The 13,156-nt window shown below is 40.1% G+C and overlaps 1 protein-coding gene across 1 annotated transcript in view; it reads left to right on the top strand.

Moving 5' to 3' along the window:
- The window catches only part of TSBP1 (testis expressed basic protein 1), a 72,450-nt gene that overhangs the window by 25,311 nt on the left and 33,983 nt on the right, over positions 1 to 13,156 (top strand). Inside the window, 9 exon segments of the mRNA XM_077159406.1 lie at positions 166 to 186; positions 891 to 911; positions 3,174 to 3,194; positions 3,805 to 3,819; positions 4,408 to 4,431; positions 4,781 to 4,804; positions 5,092 to 5,115; positions 5,574 to 5,594; positions 6,209 to 6,229. Of these exon segments, the coding sequence (XP_077015521.1) occupies positions 166 to 186; positions 891 to 911; positions 3,174 to 3,194; positions 3,805 to 3,819; positions 4,408 to 4,431; positions 4,781 to 4,804; positions 5,092 to 5,115; positions 5,574 to 5,594; positions 6,209 to 6,229 (192 nt within the window).

Raw genomic sequence — 13,156 nt, 5'->3', positions numbered from 1 at the left:
TAACTACCTGTTGAAGAGTGCTTTGAAAATTATTGTTTTTTTATTTCTTTGCTTTGTATGTATGCTATACTATGCAATAAAAAAGGTTTAAAAAAAGAAAAAGAAAAAAAAGTATTCTTCGGCCAAACAACCTTACTAATATGCCAATTTGACTTTCTTTTTCAGTTCAAACTCCTGGACCTATTGGTAAGTTGCCTGGATATGTGTCAACTCATTCCTAGTAGCTACCTACTATATCTGAAGGACATTTATTGGCTCCAACTATGTACATTTCTGGCTTAAAGAGGCTAAGAATCATGATTCTCAGACCTTTCTTTCCCCATATCTTGGGGATCATTCTGAACAGCCAACAATATTTTAGAAAATGGAAATCCCTGTGCCTTAATATTTGTAATAGGCAGCACAATATTTTTCTAATAGAGATAATGGTTTGTCAGTAGTCAGTTTGTCAGTAATGTAAATAAAAGACCAATAGAGAGAACTTGGGGGAGAAAGTAAGAAATGAGCAAGAAGACAAAAAGATGTTTGAGAGACCGAAACAAGAGTGGTTTGAGGTGAAAAAGGATAGGAGAAGGTGGAGGGAAAGGAAGGCAATTAAGAATTTTACCTCAGGCAACTATAATGAAAGACAAGATGTAGTTATTCTTCTAATAAAACAAGCTACCAGTCTCCTAGACAAAAATCTAATTCTCATGGAGAGGCTGTAGCACAGCAGCAGTGCAATAAAAAAAAAAAAAAAAACAACATTAATCTCAGTAGTTGAAGATTAGAAATTAGTAATTACTGGGAAAATCCATTTTCTCTGCTCTTCTTTGGGAAGCATAAATGGTAAGTGTGTTTTCTTTATGTTCAACAACTACAATAATTTGTGTATTTGTTTCTATTTTTAGTACAATATACTGGAACCAGTGGTAAGCCCCTTGTCTGTTCTTTTATCTCTCCTCTGTTCTTTCATCTTCTAGTCTTGGGTACTGGGTCACTATCCTAACTGTGTCTATTGCCATAAAACAGTCGTTTTACACAGGTTTTCATGCTTCACTGTTTTCCATCTAACTAGAATTCTCCAGCATTTTTTAAAGAAAAAAAGTAAGAAAAACTTCCCAGTAATGGTCCTGATGGCTCATATAACAGTATAGAAAAAAATCTCTAAAGTAACAAGGAAGGATTAATAAGGTAGTTTTCCATTTTTCAAGTTGTTAGTAGGTTATAAAGGGCTTACTCAGATATAACGGAGACAGTGTGGAGAAGATGAGAAAAGGAAAGCAAACTTTAAAAATAAAGGCAGAAGATAATAAAATATAAACAGACCAAGTTCTTACCCATTTCCTAAGAGAAGTCTACCAGGGAAAACTACTAGATTAGAGTCTGATTTACCCTGGGTACTTCAGCCTTCTCTCCCAAGACCTTTCTCTTTCCTCTTCCCATCTTCTACTTTGTTATCCTACCCCTTATTTCCAAACAGCCCTCGAGACATAGAGACACAAACAAACATACACACACACAGATACACACAGAGACACAGCTCCTGGTGATAGCAGTTGGGCTGCAGTTACAGAATTGGCAGAAATATTGGACAACTATATAAACCACAAGTGGAGAACAGTACAGGAGTACTTCACATAGTGACCAGCTAAGGCAAAACCAGTGTCTAAATCTAGGGTTTCACAACCAACCTGGGGTCGTGGGAAAACCTGAGTCTGAAAATTAAGAAGTGATAGCATTCCAAATTTTAAAGCAGGCAGGTGGGAATTACCAGAAGGCAAGTCAGGTGTATTCAAACATTCTCCAACTAACAACTCCTACCACATATCAGAAAATAAACTGAGCACTAGGAATAAAGTCTTGAATAAGAGGCAGAGATGTGGCCTCTGGTTTGATGGAGTTTACAGTCCTACAAGATACACTGGGAAAGGGATCTCAAAATGTGGTGAGGGCAGGCAATCATAGCATGATCACTAAACCCAGATGTTGGCTGCCATAAATGCTGGTTCTAAAAACAGTCTTGTTGTGAAGGCATAAGAGCCAGTATTAATTAACTATCCCCTTACCGAGGCTGCCTCTTGCAGTACTCTTAATTATTGTCAATACCTACAGACTTGGAAGTTCTCATAATTCTTAAAAGTGGAAAAATAGGGGAGGGGCATGGGTAGTTCAGTGGTAGAAGTCTCACCTGCCATGCCGGAGACCCGGATTCAATTCCCAGCCCGTGCACTTCCCAGAACAAGCAAACAAAGAAAACATTCAACAAAGGGTGCTGCAATAACGGGATACACACATGGAAAAAGAATGAACTGTGATCCCGCCATACAGCATAACAACAAAAAAAGGTGGGAAAACATAAACCAGCCCACCTCACAGAACCACACTGTAGCTACGGGAAGGATCTCATCCTGTCCACCAACCTTTATACCAGGGAATCTATATGCGTCATGGATTCCCCTTCCCCTTCTTTTCTCCCCTGCTTAAATGAACTCTCTTGCTCCTATGTGCCAAAACTTAAAAACATAGTAATGTGTAAATGAGGGGGTGCAAGGGTAGTTCAGTGGTAGAATTCTCTCCTGCCCTGTGGGAGTCCTGAGTTGGATTCCCAGTCCATGCACTCCCCAGCCCCCACCCCCACCCGCCCCCAAAAAACAAAAATTCAACAAATGGTGCTGCAATACCGGGATACTCACATGGAAAAAGAATAAAATGTGACCCCCACCATACAGCATGCAAAAAAAAAAAAAAAAAAAAAAAAAAGAACACCAAACACAGTAATTACAAATGAAATTTATGTTGCTATTTTTATTCCTTCCTCGCTTTACCCTAAATTTCAGGGGATTTGGAAAAAGTGCAAAATGCGTTGATTAAATCTTTAAGCAAAAATTAGTGGTTTCAAACAGGCCTAGTAAAGAGAAGGAATGGGGAAAAAGACTTTTCAAATCAATTAAAAGTTTAGGCAGGAAAAAGACGAAAGAAAATAGGAATGACCCGAGGACACAGAAGTACAAGCGTGTCGCTGCCGTAAGCGGGCGCGCGCTGAAAGCCACAGCCTGCACTCAGCCAGCACGCAGGTTTCAGAGCTTCTTGCGTCCTCCCCGCGGTTATCGGTTGTTAACCCATCCTGGGAAAAATAAGTTCTCTTTGTTCTACAATCACTGATTTTTTTCTTTCTTTCTTTCTTCTACCAGCTGAAACTTCAGAAATGACCCGTAAGTTCCGTGCTTGTTCCACGCTGGTTGCCTCTGGCCTCCTGCGGATCTGGGACTCTTTCCCACCCTGCTTACTTTAGGTTTGCGGGTGTAGAACCCTCCGTCTCTCAGTCTCTGTTGGTTATGCCCCTATCAGACTGTCCCCACAGAATGAATGAATTGAGGAAACTGCTAACCCCACTGATTAACCTGAAATAGGTATCAGGGGAAACTGCCCTAAGTTGATGGTAACGTGGCGAGGGAGGCAGGATCTGTATTAATGGTGGTAAGCTTGCACCGGACGGCAGCGATAGGGAGAAGGAAGGCGACGCAATCGAGTTTGACATTACAGTCCGGTACAGGATTTCAAGCACTGCAGTCACAGCAAAGGAAAGAGCTAAATCACCTGTTTCCTGGAGCCTCCCAGACTAAGCTGGGGTGGGGGGTGGGGAGCAGAATTCCCCAGGGTATGGCCCGGGCTAGGTCAATCCCAGCACAGCGCACTACAGTGCCCTGGGAGAATGAAATGCTCCCTCCATTGTCATTTCTGATATTCCCTCTTAGCGTAGCAAGAAAACTAGATCGTCTTTCACCAGCCTGCCCCCACTGATTTCTCGCTTTGTCTTTTCAGCTCCGGGATCCTTCGGTAAGTTTGACTGTCTCTCTTTATGATGGATCTTAAGTCTTGGCAATGTTTGACAGACCTTCCTGAGCCAAACTTTATCCATCCATGTTGGGATCAAAACAGTACCTTTTTCCTTCACCCTTATTTTTCCATTACTCAGAATTCTGCTGGATTGTTAAGAAGTCTCTAGAAGATTCCGTGACCCACATAAATATTAAAGAGTGGGGTGGGAGGGGGGCTGAGAGTTTCTCCATGGTTCTAAAGATTGTCGATAAGGTGATTTTTCTTACAGATGGGAAAATACGAATGGGAGAGAAAAGATGTTAGATAATATTTGTTTGCCAGCTTGTTCATCTAGACTAACAATTTTATAAGTTACTTATTTCTCTGCTGCCAGCTTATCAAAATCCGGTAACATCTGGGAAAATATGGGAACTTGAAATTCCTATTTTCTAAGTCTTTTGTTGTCTGTTATGCAGCATTCTACCAGCCTATGATTAAGTTTCTGGAAAAGTTCAAATACTGCTGATGGGAAAAACTTTTCCAAAAGCTATATTACTAGAATATGGGAGGAAATAAGAAATCTCTCTGCTTTTTTTTCTTTTTCAGGGGGATACCCTCCACAAGCAATCAGTAAGTCTTTGTGTTCATTGTATTCTCTGCAGCATTGTATTCTTTGTTTTACGGACTCTAGTGAGTGTAAGAACCTTTATCTGACCACAGTGGGATTTCAGGGTCTTGAAGTTTGTATTCCCTTGACCTCTTGCTTCTCCATTACCCATAATTCTCGCAGCTTTTTACTGACTTTGTGTGTGGGGTGGGGGGAATGAAATTCCACTGACTTATATTTAAAATAAAGGGTAAAAGGGGAAATTTCCCAGCAGTTACAAATTACATTACAAGGGATTCCACAAATTGAAGAAAAAATTAAATGGGGAAGAAAAGAAAAGAGGATAACAAGTTTCTCTGTTTTGTTTTCCAGCTGGACCGCCTCCTCACGCCATCAGTAAGTCTGTCCATGATTCCTCCACTGAGGGGTTTTGGGGTGTCTTCTTTTCCTGGCAGTATCAGGATTTCTGGGCTTTGGGTATATGCTTCCTCAGCCACTTCTATTCCCAATATCAAAATTCTATGAAGCTTTTAATGATGTTTTTTGAAAGTTCAAAGCCTTCTGATTTACATTAAAAATAAAGACCAAAGGAGAAAAAATTCCCTCTTATACTGGCCTAGCAAGAAGGAACTCTCCGAATAGGAGAAAAAGGTAGCTCAGGTGTTTTTCCTTTTCTTTTCCAGCTGGCCCGCCTTCGATGTCCAGCGGTAAGTTGAATTTGTTTTTCTACAGTTTTCTCTAGTCATTGTTGTGTTTTTCTACAAGGCCTGGAGAACCTTCCCTGCCGTGCTCATTTCCAACCCTTTTTGTGCAGGAACCTGAGACTCCTGCCTTTCAGTTTCCTTTGCCTTGTACTCTGCCAGCTTCCCACTGTGAAGGAAACTGACATTTACTTAATTTCAAACTCACGTTTACTTTGGTCTCCCATGTAAGGAGAACTATGTAGGTGCTCTAACTGCATTATCCCATTTAATCCTTAAAGTAACTCCACTGACCTCTTTTTAAGAGACGAGAAAACAGTCCACATACTTTCCCTAGAATATAGCATAGAACAGCAATTTGAACCCAGAGCTATCTCCCTTACCAACCTTCTCCCTTCCCTACAACAATTATGCCTCCCTACAAGGAACCAAATCATCCACTTATCTCTAATTTGTTTTTTCAGGTGTACCCTTGCAACCCATAAGTAAGTATTATATCTGTTTCTCTGCTTGGATTCTCTTTGGTCTCCTTCAAAGTCTAAGGGACTTTGTTCTGTTAAGAGATTTGAGTTTTTCTTTCCTCTCTTACATCTCTTACTTATGATCCTTAGTCCCCTACATTATAATTTTAGAAAAGGATAATCATGCTAATTTAAACAAGGACTAAGTTAGCAATTATCAGCAACAAACTGAAGATTATGAAATGACAGAAATAAGCAGAATTTTTTTTGAGAGACAGAGAAAAATGAAGTTTGTAATGAGGTTCAGATGGAAAGTGCCCCTTTCAAGATTATAATGCTATTCAAATGAAACAGAAGGAACCAGTGCTCTTTACCTAGGACCTTATCTAAAGTTGTTCAGGTCCAATAAATGAAGAGGGCCTTTGAGGAAAACCCTGCCTTTAACTTCATCACCTCGCTGCTTAATGAATCATACATTTAAATTTGCATTGCAACTAACCTGTAAGGTTGTCTAAGATGCTTCCTCCTGATCCTTTCACAAACCCTTCCCTGATAGACACCTGAGAAATGTATTAGATGATGCTATGCTTTTTCTGTTTCAGAAAAATGACATGGATTTCTTTTTGCTTATTTTTTAGTGATTTCACAAAAAACCACAAGTAAGTTCTTTCTCAGTCTGTTATATATGGGGAGTTTTTCTTAGTTAAGATATTTCTAAGTGCACAAAACACTGAAATTCAAGTTTCTCATATCTGTTTGTTTCTCCATTACCCAAAGGCCTCCAGATTATGACTGTAAGATGGTCTCTCTTATTCATAATAAAGATAATGGATTTTTCATCATTTAAGTTTTTTAACAAAGCTTCCCAGTGACACACTCTAGCAGTGACTCAATCTAGCAGTGATCCAGAGCAAGCACTGGCAATGATGATATATTTAATGTAAAATTTATGAAGCCACCTTTCACACTATCTCCTGGTTTTTTGGAATGGAAATCTGGTCCTCATACCTGGGCTTGCATAAATTACTTTTGTTCAATACCAATATTCCCTGGTGTCCCCCAGCCTGAAATTACATTAATATTAAATCCCAAAGTTCCTGACAAGATTAAAAATTCAAATATGCACACAGCCTAGGCATTGTAATGAGGTGAAGTGAGGTCCTTCTCCCAGGAACAGTGGGGAACGGGGGAGCTCATATACAGTAAACTATGGCTGCTCAGCTCCAGCCAACTGCTCCATGCATGAATGAGGATCTAGAGTTGCCAGAACATCTCATTAATCAGGATTTTAGGTAAAAATTCCCAAGTTTTAACACATGATTGACATCTGAATCGTTCTAACAGACTCTAGTCACTCCAAAAGCACATAGGCCACTCCTCTTAAATCAGTCTGTTCTCTCAGCAACCAGGCTTAGGCCCCAGGGATCCAAAAAGGGAGAAAGTGCAGTTTGTTTCTCCTTCCTGCCCACCTCCCTCCTTGTAGGTATAACTCCCACTGAGTTGAGGCTCGGAGGATGGACTTCACTCAAGTAGGCATGCAATTTCCCTCCTCTGTCAATTCTAGATCCTTTTCTTCCTATGACTGGCTGCCCTAAGACATCTTCAGGGCTAAGCACCCAAATGTCTTGTGGAATATATGTTGGATTTCTTCAAAGGAATTGGCAAGAGTTTGCCCAGTTCCGAGGACTGCAGTGCACATTTGCTGAAGTGGAAATACTGACTCCAGTTTGGCCAGGTCCCTCCTCAGTGTCTCCCTCCACACCCTGTTACTGCTGAGGTGTGCTTACCAGGTAGGCCACCCATCTGAGTGAGGGACCAGAAGGCCCCAGCCTGGCTGCCTCCTGTAATTCCCACATGATCCTCAGGAAGCCTAGGCATCCCCACCACACAAACAGAAGAGGTTGTCAGCTGCTCCACTGCATCCCTCTCACTACGTCCTCTCTCTTTCTCCACTTTTCCTTCTGCTCTGATAGGCACAGAGCCTATCAGCACTGCTAAGCAGGCATCCAACCAATCTTTGTAAACAAATCTCTCAGAATCCTCCTCATTTGCCTCCAGGCAGGAAAGCACTCTTTTTCCATTGCTTGGTCAACTACTTACAACTATGAAGATTATCTTAAATCTCCTTCCACTCACAGCTGTTTGCTAAGGTAGGCCAGCAGGATAACATCTTTTATTAAGGCCTGAGAGCAGCAACTCTGCACTACACAACTCCAGGGAGTCCCTTCACATTTGTGTTCTGGGGTTGTGCATGCTGCAGTGCTTCCCTTAGGACTTGTCTCACTTCACTTGGAGGAGAAGGAAAGAGGGAGGTTATCGCCTCTTTTTTCTCAGCTTTATCATCGTCCTCTGTTGGCAATTTAGGGATAACAATTTGGGGAAGGGTCTCACTCAAGCATAAACTGTACAGCAAAAAGCAACTGAATATTTGAGTCCAAATCTATACGGAGAGATGAAGTGGAGATACAGATTTGACAATCAACAAATAGACAATATTTTACATCACTAAAGTAAATGATGTCACCAAAAGCATGTGCAAAGATGAAAGGATTAAGATTGAGCTTGGGGACACCAGTTTAGAGATTAGGAAGAAGAGAAAGATCCAGTAAAGGATACTGAGGAGTGGACAGGGAGAAAGAAGGAAATCAAAAGAGGGGAGATACCATAGAGCTCAAAAGAAGAGAGTATTTCAGGATGGAAAGAATGAACTACTGCATCAAATGCTAAGAAAGAAAATTTTGAACTAAGAATTGAAATTTGCAAATTGAAGCAGTCTAACAACTAATTAGTAACTTTCATAGGAGAGTCGGGGATGGGCAGATGGACATTGGAGAGGATCCAGGAGAAAATAGAAATTGAGAAAAGTGGAACAGCTGATATGACATATAACACGTAACAGAGCTTCTGTAGCGTCAAAAGTGTACCAAAGGGCGGCCAAGACAGCAGCTTAGTGAGGAGTGAGATTTAGATCATCCTCTAAAGCAGCTAGTAAATAGCCGGGAACAGTACAAAACAACTGCTGGGGCCCGTCAGGGACCAGACACACAGCGTACCTCAGTCTGGACCACCTGCAAGCCCACCCAGAATCCTGAGTTCCCCAAGCCACAGCAGACAGCACCCCTCTCAACAGGCTGCTTCCCAGAGGGGAAAGGAAAGAGAATTAGTAGCAGCAGGGGCTGAGTAAAACCAAGCTCCAACTATGGAATTAATTAACAAATTCTGACTACTAAAAATAAGCCCTCAGCTCATTTGAGCCTCAAGAAAAAGCTGAGGTTGCTGTTTTTTGCCCCAATGCAGAGTAGTCAGGGCTGATAGAAAAAGGAAAACAAACAAACAAACAAACAAAAACAGAGGTTTCTTGGATCTGACATCACAAAATACTTGAAAGGGTCTGGGCCCTAAAGGAAAGGAGGAGGCACATAGGACCTAGAGATACACAGAACAATGTACCAACTTAAGCTCTTGATTGGCAAACCTGAGGAATGGGGGTCCTGCTCTGAAAAGGATTTTTTTTTTCTTTTCTCTTTTGTTGCTGTTTTTCTGTGGCTTGACAACTCTTTGGATACAGCTGCAGGGCTTCTCAGGCTCCAGCTGTCCCAGGCATGAGCATTATTAAGCTTGTTTGAGAGTTTGTCTGAAGGCTGTGCCTTCCCCAGGAGAGGGGTGGGGCCCAGCTCAAGTGGAATCCCTCCCTCAAGGAATTCAGACCCCAGGATCTGGAAAATTGAAGCGATTAAAGCCAGCCTACAACCCCTCCTCTGGCTCAACCATGCCCCCAGCAAGGAGAGTCTGCTGAAGTTAAAGGTACCACATCACCTTATGCTGGTGGGACCTGCAGGCAGACAAGCTCCATATAGTGGGCAGGATAGGAAAAACAGAGAGTCCAGAGAGTTCATAGGAAAGTCTTTCAACCTGCTGGGTCTCACACTCAGGGAAAGCCAATGCAGGTGACTCTTTCCTCCTGAGAGGAGGCAAGTTGTTTTGGAAAATCTGACTGGGATCTATAATACCTAAGTAAACCCCTCTGAGGGGGGTAAAAAGAAAGGCACCATGCAGGCAGAGCAAGAAACAAGAAAACAAGAACTGAAAAATTCTGATCCGTTAAATAAAACATAAGCTAGAGGGCTAGAATAAGCTGAACTGAATGTCAAAGAACAGACAGACAACAAGGTTATCCAGCAAGAAATTCCTAAGGAAAAAAATTAACACAATCTCTAGAATAAACTAATTAAGGAAATTAAATGTCTGGATACCAGCAAAAAAAATAACAAATCATGCTAGGAAAATTGAAGTTATGGCCCAGTCAAAGAAACAAACCAACAATTCAAATGAGATACAGGAGTTGAAACAATTAATTCAGAATCTTCGAACATACATGGAAAACCTCATCAAAAATCAAATCAGTGAATTGAGGAAGGATATAAGGAAGGCAAGAAATGAAAAAGAAGAAAGCAAAAGTCTAAAAAAGCAAATCACAGAACTTACAGGCAAGAAAGACACAGTAGAAGAGATGAAAAAACAATGGAAACCTACAATGGTAGATTTTGAGAGACAGAACATAGGATTTCTGAACCGGAGGATGGAACATCTGAAATCTGTCAAGAAAAAGAAAATATAGGGAGAAGAATGGAAAAATATGAGCAGGGACTTGGGAAATTGAATGACAACATGAAGCTCACAAATATACATGTTGTGGGTGTCCCAGAAGGAGAAGAGAAGGGAAAAGGTGGGGAAAAAACTAATGGAGGAAATTATCACTGAAAATTTCCCAACTTTTATGAAAGACTAAAAATTGCAGATCCCAAACCCAAACAGAATAGAACCAAATGAAATACTCCCAGACACCTACTAATCAGAATGTCAGATGTCAAAGAGAAAGAGAGAATCTTGAAAGCAGCAAGAGTAAAACAATCCATCACATACAAAGGAAACCCAAAAAGACTATGTGTAGATTTCTCAGCAGAAACCATGGAGGTGAGAAGACAGTGGGATGATAATATTTGAGATACTAAAAGAGAAAAATGCCAACCAAGAATTCTATATCCAGCAAAATTGTCCTTCAAAAATGAGGGAGAAATTAAAACATTTTCAGACAAAAAAATCACTGAGAGAATTTGTGACCAAGAGACCAGCTCTGCAAGAAATACTAAAGGGAGCACTAGAGACAGATACAAAAAGACAAAAGAGAAAGGTATGGAGAAGAGTGTAGAAAGGAAGACTATGAGTAAAGGTAAAAAGAAGGAAAATTAGATATGACATATAAAATCCAGAAGGCAAAATAGTAGAAGAAAGTACTACCCATGGAGTAATAACACTAAATGTTAATGGATTAAACTCCCCAATCAAAAGACATAGACTGGCAGAATGGATTAAAAAACAGGACCCATCTATATGTTGTCTCTACTCAAAGGACATGAGGGCAAGAACACAAATGGACATTTGCACACCGGTGTTTATAAAAGTATTATTTACAATTACCAACAGATGGAAACAGCCAAAATGTCCATCAACAGACAAGTGGCTAAACAAACTGTGGCATATACATACGACGGAATATTATGCAGCTGTAAGACAAAATAAAGTTACGAAGTATGTAACAACGTGTATGGACCTTAAGGACATTATGCTGAGTGATATTAGCCAAAAATAAAAGGACAAATACTGCATGGTCTCACTGATATGAACTGACATTAGTGAATAAACTTGCAATGTTTCATTGGTAACAGAGACCATCAAGAGATAGAAATAGGGTAAGATATTGAGTAATTGGAGCTGAAGGAATACAAATTGCACAACAGGACTGAATATTAAAATCTCAGAAATGGACAGAACAATACTACCTAACTGTAATACAGTTATGTTAAAACACTGAATGAAGCTGAGTGTGAGGATGATAGAGGGAGGAGGGCTGGGGGCATAAATGTAATCACAAAGAAAGACAATATAAATTGAGATGGTATAATCTAGGAATGCCTAGAGTGTATGATGATAGTGACTAAATGTGCCAATTTAAAAATGTTTTTGCATGAGGAAGAACAAAGGAATGTCATTACTGCAGGGTGCTGAATATAGATGGTAATTAATATTTTAAAATTTCACCTTATGTATGAGACTAAAGCAAAAAATGTTTATTTGGTATAAAATTTATATTTTAACTAGTGCATCTCCTAATATAACTTATGTAGATAGTTGGTTGAACAATATAAGTACATGGAACCTTGGGTAGGACCTGAGAGCTTGTTTGTTTGTCCAGAGTGATGCCCCGATGAATCCCTGAGTGATTTGATCAGTGGGTGGAAAAGTATTTGCAAAGTCCCCTATGGGGAATGGTGAGAATGGGGGAAAGTTCAACCTCCCCGAGTTGAATTCTTAATATTCTCACATGTGGCATGGAAAACCAAAGCTATTGGCTGAGCCCCCAGTCTTGGGGTTTGTTCATATGAAACTTAACCCAACAAAGGATAGGTCAAGCCTACTTAAAATTAGGCCTAAGAGTCACCACCAAGAGAACCTCTTTTTTTGCTCAGATGTGGCCTGTCTCTCCAGCCATCACAACAAGCAAATTCACCACCCTCCCCCTGTCTATGTGGGACATGACTCCCAGGGGTGTGGACCTTCCTGGCAACGTGGGACATAAATCCTAGAATGAGCTGAGACTCAGCATCAAGGGATTGAGAAAAACTCTAGAATGAGCTGAGACCCAGCATCAAGGGACTGAGAAAACCTTCTCGACCAAAAGGGGGAAGAGTGAAATGAGACCAAGTGTCATTGCCTGAGAGATTCCAAACAAAGTCAAGAGGTTATCCTGGAGGCTATTCTTATGCATTAAGTAGATATCACCTTGTTATCCAAGATGTAGTGGAGAGGCTGGAGGGAATTGCCTGAAAATGTAGAGCTATGTTCCAGTAGCCACGTTTATTGAAGATGATTGTATAATGATATAACTTTCACAATGTGACTGTGTGATTGTGAAAACCTTGTGTCTGATGCTCCTTTTATCTATCTTGTCAACAGATGAGTAGAACATATGGAATAAAAATAAATAATGGGGGAACAAATGTTAAAATAAATTTAATTTGAAATGCTAGTGATCAATGAAAGCAAGGGGTAAGGGGTATGGTATGTAAAATTTTGTTTTTTTCTGGTTTGGTTTTATTTTTCTGTTGTTTTTTATTTCTTTTTCTGAATTGATGCAAATGTTCTAAGAAATGATCATAATGATGAATATGCAACTATGTGATGATACTGTGAATTACTGATTATATATGTAGAATGGAATGAGCATATACTAAGAATGTTTGTGTTTCTTTCCTGTAATTGTTTTTTTTAATTAATAAAAAAATTTTTTTAAATGAGGGAGAAATTAAAACATTTTCAGACAAGAAAAATCACTGAGAGTTTTGTGACCAACAGACCCACTCAGCAAGAAATATTAAAGGGAGCACTAGAGACAGATAGGAAAAGACAGGAGAGAGAAGTGTGGAGAAGAATGTAGAAATGAAGAAATGAAGACTATCATCTCTTTTATGGTAAAAAAGAGGAAAAATTAGATATGACATATAAAATCCAAAAGGCAAAATGGTAGA

This window comes from Tamandua tetradactyla, chromosome 5 (genome assembly GCF_023851605.1).
Source record: "Tamandua tetradactyla isolate mTamTet1 chromosome 5, mTamTet1.pri, whole genome shotgun sequence".
Taxonomy (NCBI): domain Eukaryota; kingdom Metazoa; phylum Chordata; class Mammalia; order Pilosa; family Myrmecophagidae; genus Tamandua; species Tamandua tetradactyla.
Note: the sequence above shows the minus strand (reverse complement) of the source record. Positions and strands in the feature narration are given on the sequence as shown.